The sequence below is a fragment of the Olea europaea genome, chromosome 18, assembly GCF_002742605.1.
Source record: "Olea europaea var. sylvestris chromosome 18, O_europaea_v1, whole genome shotgun sequence".
Classification (NCBI taxonomy): domain Eukaryota; kingdom Viridiplantae; phylum Streptophyta; class Magnoliopsida; order Lamiales; family Oleaceae; genus Olea; species Olea europaea.
In genome coordinates, this window is record NC_036254.1 from 27,007,524 (window position 1) to 27,023,264 (window position 15,741).

General features: G+C 35.1%; 2 protein-coding genes and 1 pseudogene across 2 annotated transcripts; 2 read left to right on the forward strand and 1 right to left on the reverse strand.

Annotated features, from left to right (window-relative positions):
• The first annotated feature begins 1,222 nt into the window (after positions 1-1,222).
• On the forward strand, positions 1,223-3,899 carry LOC111366940 (annotated as a pseudogene).
• A 2,744-nt stretch (positions 3,900-6,643) lies between these two features.
• LOC111368021 (chlorophyll a-b binding protein 4, chloroplastic-like) lies at positions 6,644-8,130 on the forward strand. The gene is made up of 3 exons (XM_022989184.1): positions 6,644-6,963; positions 7,302-7,717; positions 7,856-8,130. Exons 1-3 carry the CDS (start codon positions 6,764-6,766, stop codon positions 7,987-7,989), a joined length of 750 nt encoding a protein of 249 aa, XP_022844952.1. The 5' UTR covers positions 6,644-6,763; the 3' UTR covers positions 7,990-8,130.
• LOC111368020 (agamous-like MADS-box protein AGL65) lies at positions 8,014-14,410 on the reverse strand. Its single transcript, XM_022989183.1, has 12 exons — positions 13,974-14,410; positions 13,539-13,724; positions 12,152-12,211; positions 12,019-12,037; positions 11,850-11,914; positions 11,746-11,761; positions 11,577-11,638; positions 11,023-11,119; positions 10,666-10,728; positions 10,388-10,515; positions 9,104-9,539; positions 8,014-8,477 (listed from the first exon to the last, which is right to left on the reverse strand). Exons 2-12 carry the CDS (start codon positions 13,721-13,723, stop codon positions 8,454-8,456), a joined length of 1,155 nt encoding a protein of 384 aa, XP_022844951.1. The 5' UTR covers position 13,724; positions 13,974-14,410; the 3' UTR covers positions 8,014-8,453.
• Positions 14,411-15,741: the final 1,331 nt, after the last annotated feature.

A 15,741-nucleotide genomic window follows, 5' to 3' on the forward strand; every position in this document is an offset into this window, starting at 1 on the left:
GGGGGAGATCACAAATTAATCGTAATTCGACAAATTGCCAACAATCTCAACTACATGGCTTTATAAACTTAGAAAGCCTCAAATCAAAAGAGTTTCTCAACATTAACCTACTTACCTAAAATTTATCGAACTGAGATCTGATGTTCATTTATGCTGTCCAATTTGTTATTCATCTAATTGCAAATTGACACAACATGAAAAATTAAAATTGATGTAGAGGTTGATTTTTTTATGATGTATCAATTTACAATTGAATGGACAGCAAATTAAACAATATAATTGAACAGTACATCTCAATTCAAACTTAACATACAAACTCAACTTTTCTTCCCCAGTTTTCACGCTCCCACAATAACAATTTAACTGCCAGTATAATCCATATGTTGTCTTTGAAACTAAGCTGATAATTCTTGAAAAGGCTGACAGAACCCAAATTAAAGCATCGAAAATGCACAGAAATATATAAATTGCACAGAGATCAGTCCAATATTGCATAGCATAAAACACTAATTTCTCATAAAATTTTGTTAAATTCAAAAGGCTTTGTAATTAGAGTATTTTCAAGAAATTCTTTAAACATAAAATACTCTTTATTTTAAAGAGTCAACCTTTAAAATTATACTCCGTGAATCTCTTTAAATTGATATTTTAATTTAGAAAGAGAATTTGGCTTTTCAAATTTAGAGAGTTAAACTCACTCTCTATGATTAAATGCATTCAAAATATTTCAATTTTCAATAAAAAATAATGTAATAATTTAAAGGAAAGTTAATGAAAATAAAATATAGAGAAAAATAAAAAATAATTTTTGGAAATAATAAAACTAAGGGTGTGATTGCAAGTATGAAATTTACATGAAAATAGAATAAATTTTAGGCAATTGAACTGCATATAAATTGTCAATTAAATGTATTTGATTAATTTTATTTTCAACCTATAAAATGTTATACTTGTTTTAGTTGTCTATTTTTTTATTGATAGATAGATGTGAGAGAGAAAAAGTGAAAATGAATTATAGATGAGAGAGAAAAAGAGATTGAATAGCCAGGAAAATAAAAACTTACTCTTCCCATGGTCACGTGACCAAAAGTAAGAAAATATTTTTCGTGGAAAAATATCAATCTAATAATATAAAAGTAGGAATTTGAATAAAAAAATGACATTTTTGATGTAAAGTATTGATAATCAAACATACTCTAAATGTTGAATATACTGAGCGGACATGCAGATTAAGGTTGGGTTTTGGACATTTTAAGGTTGATTTATTGTGTACTAAATTGTTTTCTTCGATTTTTGTTTGTACATAAGAAAAATGTCACTTACAAGAGTGTTTTTTACATTTTTGTTTTGTTCTCACTTGCTCATGGCAATGAAGATGGATGGATTGATGCTCAAGCCACTTTCTACGGAGGTGGTGATGCTTCTAGAACAATGGGTACAACCCTTTTTCTCTCTCGTTTTGATACTGTCTAGTACTATACAACCCTCTCACAAAGGAACACGTGTTTTGATCTCAAGTATTCATAATTTTTAACGACTAGAAATCTTTTAGGAGGGACTTGTGGGTGTGGGAATTTATATAGCCAAGGGTACATGACTGAGATGTCGACATTGAGCACAATATTGTTCAACAATGGGAAGAGTTGCGGGGCTTGTTTTGAGACTAAATGTGTGAATTGTAGGAATTAGTTCAAATAATTAATCAAAAATTGGAAAATGAAAAGATGTGTAAAAGTAGAAAATGAAAAGGTGTGATTACATGTCAACTTCGACCAAATATTCAGACTTGATCCGATGGTCAAATTATGAAAGTAAATAGACCAACTTATTCTATTCGTCGAGTAAATCGTCGTGGTATATTTGAAATCTTGAAACCAATTCCAGATGAATGAGAAATTGCGGACCAAAGTTGGAAGAAATGAAGTGTTGCAACTTTTCGAAAGGATGCAGGTTTTGGCCAAATGTTGCAACTTTTTGAAAGGATGCATATTTTGGCCCACACTACTTCATTTGCACCCTTTCTACATCTATAAATAAAACCTATGGACATGATTTTGAGTACACCAATTGCATTAGGCATTCATTCTCCTCTTGCAATTCTCTCATTTATAACTCCATAGCATTTTCATGTATTTCCTTGGTAGAGAAGAAATTCCGTTCGAGTTCGTTGGTCGAAGCCATTTGGAGTACTCCTATGACTTGACGTGGTCGTTGTATCTTGAGAGATGATTGTCTAAAAATCGTTAGCACCGATGCGGGGCAAATTCATCTTAAGGACCAAGTGTCAAACACTTGAGTCGACCAAAAATTCATCACTTGCATCTTTCTTCCTACAATTTTCTGATTTCTTTTGATTATATTTTGATTTCAGGAAATGATTAACATTGTTTACATGTTTATGTGGCAAGGTTCGATCAAAAAAATAATTTGCTTTCGTTCAAGAATCGAAAGGGATGAATCCATATCTATGCATTCAGATTCGGTAACTTTTATATTTTGCTTCTCAAATCCTATTTTGGTAAGTCGAAATTACGTTTCGATTTCACGCAAATAACTGGTATGCTTTTGTGAATATAATATGTACGTAATCAGTGTGAATTTCCCCAACATGACCAAAAGTGGTGCCTCCCAGGCTCAATTGTGGTCGCTGCCACCAATTTCTGCCCTCCAAATTACGCACTCCCAAATAATGTCGTGGGTGGTGCAATCCACCTAACCACCACCTTGACCTCTTCCAGCCTATCTTTCAAAAAATGCTTAGTCTACTTGTACACACTCGATATATATAATGGATTATACCCCCATGGACGGGGGCCCGCATACAGTCATGTACATCAAAAGTTTACAAGTTGCTCAATATCCCGCTGGATTTGTTCCTGCTAGTTAGAGAAGGCATACACTTTGACATATGTTTGTCTCATTGGTCCAAGTTTCATTTATTTATTTATTTAGTTTCAATTTGGTCACTACATTTTACTTTCCAAACGAGTTTCGTAGATTAGACTAACGAATTCTCAACCTACTATCAAGATTCGAACTAAGTTATTGACCATTTTGTTAGGTTCATTATTATGACCAACTAGATTCTTGATACCAACAAGAAATTAGCTAATTCGTCGTTCATTTAGACTATCACCATCTATAAGAGTTAGCATTTTTTCTCATTTCTTTTCATTCTTGAATGACCATAAAATCCTAGTTTGTACTACTATTAGTTTTGTTGAAGCCATAAAATTTATTTTTGGATCTAAAGTTTTCACACGGCCAACCTTCAAATTGAGATTGAGTAATAAATAAGTGATGCTAAACACCAGTTTATATGACTCTGACTGATATCATTATTCATTGAATTTTGATTTTGACGAACATAGGGTACCCTACCAGAGGAGGAGTGGCATTTCACAACCAATGGTCATTCTTACTTCAACCCACAGACGGATGGAGGGGGATTGGGCTGGGCTGTAGTCCCCCCCCCCCCCCCCCCGCCCCAAAAAAAAAAATTTTTTTTTTTTTTTTTTTTATAAAAAAATTTTTTTTGTTTTTTGTTTGTAAAAACAATTTTTTTACATGTAAATTTTTTTTTTCTCATTATAGTCCGACTTGAAATTTTGTAATCCAGTCTTGAATCCAACGTGGATCCGTCCTGCTTCAACCTAGTCTGGATCACCAACATTGGAGGTGTAGGTGATGTCCAAGCAATTTCAATTAAAGGTTCAAGGACTAGATGGCTACCATGTCTCAAAACTGGGGGCAAAATTGGTAGAGCAACACTGATCTTGACGATCAAAGCCTCTCTTTCAAAGTCACCACTAGTGACGGCTGCATGGTGGTCTGCAGCAATGCCTAGACCCACCAGTTGGTCCTTCGATCAAACTTTCACTTGTGGACAATTCAATTGAAATTATCCTCCACCTCTCACTGACCTATTCGACTTTAGGGTTAAAATAATTAATTCATCTAATTTATGCGTTGTTTCTTAGCATAGTAAGTGTATCATAGAATTTATAGTTCATAAACGTTTCTGATACTTGTGCATGCATAAATGAACTTCAAGAAAAATATATAATGTAGGTCCAAGTCAAATTGGGGTAAGAGCTTATTTTAGAGGTGGCTCTAGCAATTTTTGGTCACGTGATGCATGGCTTTTTAGAAGGGCGAAATTGGGTAGGGATGGCAACGAGGTGGATCAGGGTCAGTGCAACCTCTCCCACCCCATCGGGTAATTTCTCATTCCGTACCCGTCCCCGTTACTCATTTAAGGCAAGGCAGGGCCCTTTCCAGTTTACTATTCGTTTAAATTTTTAAAATTTTTTGATAATTCATTTTATTGTTCACATTCGTTAAAGTAAGACAATAATATATTAATTAATTAATTTATTTATTTATTTATTTTTGAAGGTTGAATTATTCAAATATATTTGATAAACTAAAGTTTTATTTTTTTATTATTTAGAGGGTGTTTGACACTCATTTTTATAGAAAAATGAATTTTAAAATAGTAGATTGATGAAAAATGTATGGATGAAAAATAAGAATTTTTTTTTTTGATTTACATATAATATTATTTTAATGAAGAATGTGTGGTTGAAAAGAAGAAAGAAAAAAATGAGAATCAAACGGGCCTTAAATAATTTTAGTTGTTATCTTCTATTGGAACTAATGAAAATTTCTAAAATTTTCCATTTAAAGTATTGAATTTAAAAATAAATAAATGGGACGGAGTGGGGCAGGGCCCTTGTTACCTGTACCCTCCTGGGGCAAAGTCTCCCGCCCCAAATACCCGATTAAGCGAATAATCTCTACCCCCTTCAAAATCGAAACTCCCTGGGTATCGAGTTTGACGGGTTTTTGCCATCCTTAGAATTGGGTCAGTGGTAGGTTTTTGACCCGATGCGACTCGACCCGACAATACTTCATGGAGTTGTGTTATTTTATTAACGATATTGGAAAACACATTTTGATTGAATTGACAGACTATTTGAAAAAGGTGAAAGTGTTCTTAGACAAAGTGCGATTTGATACGAGATTGATATTGATACGTGGACTTTTTTTTATTTGATAATCAATAAAGGACCAATGGCGTTTGTTGATTTTGTTGTTCTAGACAAACTCTCCACCCAAAAATAAATAATAAAAAAAAAATTTAATTTTTGCAACTTCAGTTTCGGCTTCATCACCCGTTTAAGCCGTATATTTCCCTTTTAACCTCTTCGAATGTTCAAACATACGGAAGAGAATCCTGCTGTTGCGAAAAGTACCCACCATGGAATTCAAAAAAAGTGATTCGTTCACGATTATGATTTCTATTGATTGAATTTTCTATTCTGGGTGGCATGCGGGTAGGGTTGTTTCCTTTCTTTTCTTTTTCTTTTTTGATATCCAGGTATCCTAACTTACACTAAACTAAATCCTGGACTTTCAAGACCCTTACCCCTAGAACCTTAGAGGGGGTAAATCGCGGGTTATGCCTCAACTGGATCACAGGTTCCCCCCACCGCCTGTACACTTCTGCGCACAAGAGATCCTCCTCCAAAGTGATTGCTTCATACCAAATAAATCTGGCCGCAGGTTCCCACCAAGATTCGAACCTCCACCCTGTCGTTGGAAGCAAGACAAATGTTGATTGATCCACCAGTTAAGCTGTGCCCGGAGGGCGGGTTGTTTCCTTTCTTGATGGGATGGGACATAGCGAAGGAGATCCAGTTTATGGTTACAACTTCACGTGTGGCGATCTAATTCAAATTTGGGTCCGGTCGAGTTACATCTAACTGAAATATGGCTTACTATTCCAACACGTGGTTCGACTCTATGATCATAATTTGAATTGGTCTTGAAATCTAACTAGACCCATTAATGAGGCCCTGAATAAAAGAAAATTCTCTTACCTTGCCATATGGGTAGCCCACGAAGCAATTCTTTTAGTCCGCCACATACAAGGGAATTAACACAAAAGGTGTTACACGATATAAATTTACAATGGTAGTACTCTTTTTAAGACTTCTAATTATAGTACTTGGGCCGCGAGAAAGACGAAATCTACCCTTCTGAGTTGCATTGGTATGATTTTTCACTGCATTGGCACAACTTTATAATGTGCCACCTTTATAAATACTGAATGAAGAAATCAAGACTATTTCTGATCAACTAGTCGAGAATACTTGAAAGTCAATAATTTACAACAGTGGCATATTTTATTTCTTCTGATTTGGATATTTCTCATTAAATTAATTGTATACCATTTCTGTATCGTGGGCCACTCACAACAATTTGAAGTATCGGAAGTTTTAAGCTCTTTGTGCAAACTCTCCTAAAATTAGTGCAAACAACTATCACACAAGCAAGATATCCTTCGCTAGATAGATAAACTTCAAATTTGACACTTGTCATAAACTGATTGGATGGAGGAGATTCCACGAAGGCAAGATCTTCCAATCTGTAATTGTCTGATCAAGCCACGTGATAATCAAAGGGATCCCATACGATCTTATAAAGCCAACAACTGCAAAGAATTAGATTTGTGGATATGACTAAGATTTAAGGATAAGAGAATTCACTTCTCATTGGCTAATCTGAAATTCACAAACAAATCTCAGCCGTTGAGTCCAAAAAATCTGCCAAATCATCTGTTCAAGTTTTGTATTGAATCAGCACCACAGGATTTCAATTGAAAAGACATACAAATGCATACAAAAATAGCTACATTTTTAGCACAATTGATCCACTACATTTTCTTGGAATTCAAACCAATATCCAATTAGGAAACATGGCCGCGACACAAGCTTCGATTGCCGCTTTCCGGCCATGCGCATCGAAAACCCGGTTTTTGAGTGGATCATCTGGGAAACTGAGCAGGGAAGTGTCGGTTAAACCCGCAACTTCTTCGTCCTACAACTCATTCAAAGTCGAAGCCAAGAAAGGCGAGTGGCTACCCGGCTTGGTCTCTCCCGGTTATCTTGATGGCAGGTTTGTGACTCAATCTAGTTACATTTAGTGATGTGCCTCTCGTATTGGTAGAGGCAAAATCTAAATCGAGTGGAGTTGAATTATTGGCTATATTAAGTTTGTGTTCACTTGATTTCAAGATCTCAAATGATTTTTTAGGGTGCAAACTTGAGCTAAGTTTAGACTATATTGACTTGTTTAGTAAAGCGGTTTTGATAGCACTCAAAAACATTAGCGACTAAAACGATGTTCAAATTTTGTATTCTTGTGATCCAATACTGCATAATCAAACATGCCTTTCTGCGTAATATAAGATTGGTTTTCCGGACAATTAGACAATCTTGGTTGTGTTTTTTCAGTCTTCCTGGTGACAACGGATTTGATCCATTGGGACTAGCTGAGGATCCAGAGAATTTGAAATGGTTTGTTCAGGCAGAGCTAGTAAATAGCAGGTGGGCAATGTTGGGTGTTGCCGGAATGCTGTTGCCTGAAGTTTTCACCAAGATTGGCATCATTAATGTTCCCGAATGGTACAATGCTGGAAAATCCGAGTACTTCGCCTCATCCTCGACCCTTTTGGTGATTGAGTTCATTTTGTTTCACTATGTCGAGATCAGAAGGTGGCAAGACATCAAGAACCCTGGAAGTGTGAACCAAGATCCCATTTTCAAGAACTATAGCTTGCCTCCAAATGAAGTTGGATACCCTGGTGGCATTTTCAACCCCTTGAACTTCACCCCAACCGAAGAGGCCAAGGAGAAAGAGCTTGCAAATGGTAAGATAAGAGCACTTTACTCAAACCAGTCACATTTGTATGTTTGGTATATCAGTACTATCCAATTTAGTCGTGCCAAACATGCCGTCAAAAACAATTTTCGGTATTGTATACTAAATTGTGTGGTGTACTTTGCAGGGAGATTGGCAATGTTGGCATTCTTGGGATTTGTGGTTCAGCACAATGTGACTGGGAAGGGACCATTTGAGAACTTGTTGCAGCACCTCTCAGACCCATGGCACAACACAATTATTCAGACATTCAGCAGTTAATTTTTTACATATTGGAGAAGAAAATGAAATGAAATGAAAGATCATCTTTCTTATGTTTAATCTTGAGTGAATTGTTTCGACCTTGATTTGATCTGAATTTGTAAACAACGAGCCTTCAATGTACAGGGAACTAAAATGGCATATAGTCTTCTCTAAATTATTCACAAATATAAACAAATTCCCATGAACAAGTAGAAAGCCAAGCAAGTTTCACAACACACACAAACCTTCCTCCGGCTTGGGCTCGGTACAACCTTGAGTGATGGCTGAACAAAAACTCGCATAAAGGAAAACGGCAAGAGAATAATGCCTGTTTATATGAAGAAAGCTCTTATTTTCTGGTGATGTGTTTAGTCTATGGCAAATGTCTTAGTAATCTGAAACGATTGAATGAGCCACAGAGCCATTGTCTGGAGCTGCTCTATAAATCCAATTTAGAACTGAAAACTTGAAGCAACTTTCAGCTAGTTGTTCAAGCGGTTTAGTGGCTGCAAAATACAAATTACTTCAACTTGTCAGATATCTGCCATAGCTAGTAGATTAATAGCAATTAGAATTTAGCATCAAACATAACTAAATAAATTGATAAAGCCAAGGCGCCTTTTTTATTTTATATTACTCATGTAAGATGTTGCAGAAGGGCAGCAAGATTATCTCAATTCAACAGATTATGCTATTCAGTATTCAGGGATTGACATCCATGTATATCAATCTACGGCGGAAGATAAGTAAAAGATAAAAATATGAAAGTGCAGTGAAAAGTACTTCTTTATGTCAATCGACAGTGGTAACTAAGTGAATCTTCAAGTAATTATGCAATTAAATCAGGCTTTTGACAGGAAAAAAAAAGTGCCCCATTCATTAATAACGTGTCTTTGATTTCTCAGATTAATAATAATCAATTTCTAGCTCAAGAAAACGTGGTTTGTGGTTTGTCATTTCCCAATCGCACTCTTTCCACAACTAAAATATTATGCTATCAACAATCAGAGACAATTATTATTTTTCATGGCTATCAAAGGAAAAAAAATGGTATTCTTTTCATGAACTACAAAGGAAGAATCAGCTATCGAAATCCTGCTAACAAATGCCATAAATTGAGAAGGAAACTCACCTGTTGTTGATAGGAGTGATCATTAAGGTTAGACAGGACAGAAGGGCCAGGTGCCGATACCAAATTATGTTGGAAATCGTTGTAAATGGATCTTGGTAGTTCAAAATTGCCATTAATTTGATAATCCATGGAACTCGCTTGAAAATTCACCTCTCTTTCAGGCTTAATTTGATAATCAAAGGTACTGGCTTGAAAATTCACCTCTCTTTCAGGCTCCATCAATTCTGGTACATTTAAATTCCCGTATGAATGGTAGGAATATTGCTCGCCTAGAGGTAGTCTCATGTGAGAAGAACTATTGGTATAATCATTAATGGTAATCGTGTCTTGTCTTCCAATATCCACGAGTTTTGAATTGGCAAGGTCTGCTTCTTTCTTGACACCAAATAAACCCGAAGAGCTTGGAAGGGATGTATCTATGGAGCACCCCATATCTCTACAGAGCAAGAACAGAAATTAAAGAGATTGTATAACACAGCATGCTAGTTCAGCAACAATGTTGAAAAAACACTCGCAGTAGATTTTATTTAATACATATAATTTTAACACATTAGAAGATAAAATCCCTTGTCAAATTGAATTTCTTAGTTTGATCCACGACTGAGAGTACAAAATTGTATGCTTGTCCGTCATTGTTCCTGGATATGTCTTGTAAAGTTGACTACTAAACCTTGCATTTGCAACTTAGATAGTGTGAAAAACACAAAATTGGAATTTCTTTATTCACTCAGAAAGGTAACAACATTCAAACTGCTATCATGGATACAAATATCGATTCTAGCATGGACACTTCAATTAGGGTAGCGTGTCCGTACCCGACACGTGTCTGAATTAGGGAAACGCGTCCGTGTTCGACACGTGTCGATACCGACACTCCTTGGACACTCTACCATAAACATTTTTCATTCTTTATTAAAAATATTATATATTTTTAATTCAAAATTATTGATAAATAACAAATAGGTACTCATATTTAAAAAATTTAAGCAAAATAATAATAATAATAATATTAACATGTATAAAACTAAATTTATACTATATAAATGAAGATTTTTTAATAATTTAATCAACGTGTAGCCGACCTGTCGTGTTGGTACTTTTTTGGAAAATCACATATCGGCGTATCCGACACGTATCGTGTCGGACACACATTTCCTTGACGGTGCATCATAGAATATCGTTGTATCTAAATTCACAAAAAACTACAAAAATCACAAGTGTGCCTAATTTTATACAAGTAATTCAATTCTTTTAAGAAAAATAGGAATATAGAAATCAACTCACCTACAAGACAAAAAATTGGGTTCGTCTGGTAGCATCATATGTTGCCTCTCAACATTTGGAAACCACGTCTGTGTTTGGCCATCCTGATCACCACCATTAATCATGGGAAAATGCATCCCATATTCGGCCTGGAATGCATGACATTAAATATTATCCGAATCAAATATACTTGCTATAAATTTCCATCACTACCAAAGTCATCTCGCACAAAAACCTAATACGCAATAAGATAGAAGTAGAGTCAGAGAGAATTCTCCACTGGAAGATTGCTTCTTTACCTGGCTGGTGCAATCTAACGGCATAAGTTGGTCATTCCCTAAGTTTTCCAGCTGAAACGAACTCTGGACATTTACTTCTGTTAGAAAAGGTCAGACAGCATCCAAAAAAACCACTCAAACAATTAACACTAACATATGCTGCAAATTATCAGTTTTTGGCCTCTGTCCATACTTGGTCAGGCGGGATGAGGTACAGCCGGAGACATTGATATATTAGTTATTAATTTTTAAATATTGTGAAATTTTTTCACAAATTTGACTCAGTAGCTTATGACATGCAAAACAATTATTTTAAGAATCAGGACCAAAATCTTCCAAATACCTCATATTTCTTGGACATACGAAACAAAACTTTACCTTTTGCATGTGAATTCTATTGAGTGATTCCCTAAGTGAATTTTCCATCTGACAGAGATGTTCAATGTCTTCGATTTTGTCGGGATTAGTCCAGAAGCTGCAGCCAGAAAACAGTTAACTAAACATATTAACTGATGACGAGTTCACCAACTTTGCAAGATTGCAGAGGAAAAATTGAAGTTAAACATGAAAAGAAATAAATACTATGATAGTCACTGTTACGAGAAAATGTAGGATCTTTGCCAAACTAAATTGTATTTGGAGTGGATTATGATTTCTAAAGATTGTAACTGAGGCTATAAGATAGAGAAGGTGTTATTTTATATGAGCAAATTAGTGCTTGAATAAAAGTGGTCAGAGTATATGTTTTCAAATATTCAAATCCTATTTACTCAGAGAAGAAAGAGAAATCAGTAATTTAATAAGGATGATTATTTAGTTTATTTTCTTTTTGACACAGATTGGTTGGAGCTTTGAATACCATGAAATCATATCATAATCAAAGAGTTTACCTAAAAGTAGTACATAATTGACTAACAGTTCTAGAGAGTTACCCAAGTCTTTTCTGGACTTCTGTAAGTTGCGCTTGCAGTATCTTTGCCTGGTTGAGCATTTCCTATAAGCAACCATGAAAATATTAATCAAGGAGGACTAGTTGAAACTAACACTAGAAGGAAAATTGAAGAAGTACAAGTGATGCTGGCATTGATAAATGATGAATACCTCAATTGAGGGAGAACTGAAAAATGGAAAGAAGAAGGAAAAAAATGTCAGTCAGATAGTACATTAAGGTCAAGCATATATAATCAAGCTATATAATTTCATACCTTGCAGCCATAAACTCTTCAATATCCACATCTTGATCGAGCTTCTTAAAGTTTCTCTTTAAAGTCTATCATGTAAATGAACCAAAATAATTATGTTTCGCTTCCTTTGGGCAAGAAAGTGGACAGAATGAAAATGGAAAACATAATTGACTTCAAACAACAAACTTACTTCGAGACTCTCCAACCTCCTGTATAATTCTCAACAAAAGAAGCAAAGAAAAGAAAAAGAACAAGGGAATTATTTTGCATTGATAGAACTTCAATTTCACAGAATCAATGTAAGTTGAAACATAGCAACTTACCTTTTGGTCCTTTCTGTTGGAGATAGTTGTGCATATTTAGCAATCATCTCATCAAGGTTGCTGAAGACAAAAGAGAAAACTATTAATAGATATTTAACCCATCTTTGGTCCATGCACAACGTTTACCAATAATTAGCAGTCCATTCATAGTCTATGCGGCATATTATCAAAACAAGCTCGAACTAAGACTCTTTATTAATCTTCACTACCTGCTTCCTCCATTTTAATAGTTACTGAACTCCATTTTGTACTCGCAATTTTTTATTTATTTATTTTTTGAGGTGTGTGTATGTGTTGGGGGGGGTGGAGGGTCTAAAAGAAATTAAATTCTTTAATCAATAAACGCCATTCAGGTCATTTTTGTTCACTGAAAGGAATTTAATGCACACTGAAGTGAACTCAGGAAGCACTCGTCTTCACCATCAAAAGTTAACATTACAAAACTATCGGTTTGTGGACACATAGATGTCAAGGACATTATATAATTCTAATGAAATTGAACATACTAGCAGAAATTCACAAGTTTCAAAGGGACGGGTTGCAAGAGGTTGGGGCAGGTCAACAACAAACAACAAACAAGAAAATAAGCCTTCTTTCCAATAAATTGGAGTTGGCATCAGTATCAGATAACATTTCCTTATGTAATATGACAGAAATTTAGAAGTTACGCAGACAGTTGATACATAATTTAACAGTCCTGTCAACTCTTAAGCTATACCAGCACCACATTAAAAGTCCTGCTTCAATCTGCAGTGCAGGTGAGTCTTTTGGTATCAAATTCCTCGGCAATCCACCAATCACATCCCCAGCCTTGCAATATAATAACTGCCACAAGCCTAGCAAGACTACAAGATCTTATTCCACATCAATTAATACTTTCAAATGACCATCTGAGCATGGAAAGCTCTCTACGCATTGTCATGGATACTTTAATATGGTATCAGAATTGGGATTCCAAAAGTACAAGACAAGTCTTTGTTATTATTTCATTAATTGTTTAAAATTTCTCCTTATTTTGCATTTTATTCATATTATTGTCATAGTAGCATCTGATTCTTATTTCTGGATCGATTCATCCTTACACCACACCTCTCATCACCTACTTCCATGTATGGGGGAGCATAGCAATTGGCAGTTTGCACCTCGGTCAAATGCACTATGTCCTACATCGACTTACACTTATGAAATCAGTATAAGATTGGACAATCTCTCTACTCATTACCTATTCATTTTGATTAACCGCTTTTAACGATAGTTATGCATCTACTCACAACTAAATCCAACGTTTAAAGACAAGAAAATTCAAACCAAACAAAGAAAGAAACTCCATCACATGCTCAAGCACAGTACACCATAATGTAATATAATTCATGCATTATACAGGTACCTGTGTTGTCCACGAAAAATTGAAGGTTTTCCAGTCGGAGAAAACATAAGGAGAATAATGTCAATGTCACATAACACTGATATTTCCTGAGCTTTCTTTAAAATTCCAGCCCTACGCTTGCCATAGGTACCGTTCCGGCTGGTCATGCTCTCCAATCTCTGGATCTTTAACTTGACCCTTCCCATTCTACAATCAAAACAAACCAAAACCATCTAAATTCCATCTCAAAAATATTTATTAAGGTATAATATCCTCTAATAATATCTATATGCCATATCAATTTTGAAATTAATTTTTCTCTATGTTCTTTCTTCTATTCAATTATTTTCGTTTGTTTCAATTAAGGAATAACATCAAGAATCAACAACAAATATTAACATTTTGTCTAATATCTCTTAATTTCAGATATGAAGAGATGAATGGATGTGGAATCACCTTGAAGCAACGAATTCGCTAAATGCTCAAATCGACAAACAAATTTACCGTGTCCCTCTATTCCCACATAAACTGGAAAAGATGAGCAATTCAAAATATCTAAACAAAACAAGATTCCAAGAATAAGATATACCCACGTCAGGATTTGAATGAAAAATCCAGAACCCCAGTTTCGATTTTGGATTAAAATCTATATAGAATGAAATTAACACACATTACACAATATCCTAATATTGGCATATCCAAATTAGGAAATGCAAACTGGTTTATAAAATGGAGACGAAGAAACATTTAAACGGAGGAATAATTAACGCAAGAATGAGAGAGAAATGGCTAAAGAGAAGGAGAGATAGAGAGCTCAAGAGGTTAAGCTGTGATTTCGCTGGTTAAAACTCGCGGGAGGACCCAACCAACGTTTTGAGTGTAAACAGACAAGGTCATTCTTGTGCATCATTGAAAATAAATAATAAATAATAAAAAAATAAAATAATTATAATCTGATAAAAACTTTGCCAAACATACCTTTAAGGATCAGAGACTTAGCTCGTCCCTCGTCTTATTAGCACACCAGTAAATGGTCTCTAAATAATAAGAAACACGATCGAGTTGAATAATTACAATTACACGAGGTAAGCAATACCATAAGTCAAATTAACCTCGTTATGTGTTCTGCAAAATCAAGTTCAGTAACTAAGATAGAGACAAAATATAGTTTAGTGATTTAATATTGATGTTTTAAAGTTTAGGAACTATATAATCTTGTGCAAAATGTTACATCTCAAAACCAAAGCTCAAGAAGAAGCCCACACCTCAAATTGAGGTTTAAGAAGCCCAAACAAAATGTCCAAACTCCGCGTCATTAAAAAACCGAACCAAAGCACTATGTAAGTGGTTGAAGCCCTAAAACTGAAGTGCCATGTAAGTAGCTAAAACCTTGAAACCAAAGCACTATATAAATGACTAAAGCCCTGAAGCTAAAACACTATAAGTGATCGAAACCCTGAAACCGAAACACTATAAAAGTAACCGAAACTCATATTACCGAAGCAAAAGCCTCAAGGAGAATATTTCATATTCACTTTTATCAAGAGATCTTCTATATAAAGATTTTATGCGAATGATTGACGTGACCTATGTTGTAGCAGAAGAATGTCAAGTCTTGTCAGCCTACTATATAGGTACTCAGACCTAGGCCCTAGAGTGGCTACCTTTTCAGAGCGCATTAAATGATGCATGCCTAGCATGTGTGAATTGATGCCTAGGATAGGATGCTTCGATTAATGAGATGAAACCACGTGCCTCCCCATTCAATGGAAACCATTTCATATGTAACACTATAATTACCTCTTCTTTATATCATTTTAAGGGCAATGGAACTCTATATTTAAAACCACACTCAATCTCCCCTCTTGATTATTCCACACTTATTGACTTGAGTTTAGTTTGTTTTCACTTTGGTAGAGTTAGTCACAATTGTCTGTTTATGTGAAATCATTTTTTATCATATTGTCGATGCTTGAACGTTTTTCATCTTGTGTCATCAAGCATCTTCCACGTTTATAAACGCCGTCCATTTATGTCTGGATTTTCGATCAAAATGTGTCGAAATTTGTTTGTTTGGGCGTGAATGAACCCGGTATTTGTTGTCCATGTGATCATTACGAAAACTGGGTCAACACAAAATATTTGATTATGCATGACATAATTGAATCAATTTGTGAAATAGATGGGTTGATTTTGGATACTAATACAATGCAGGAAGTTGATC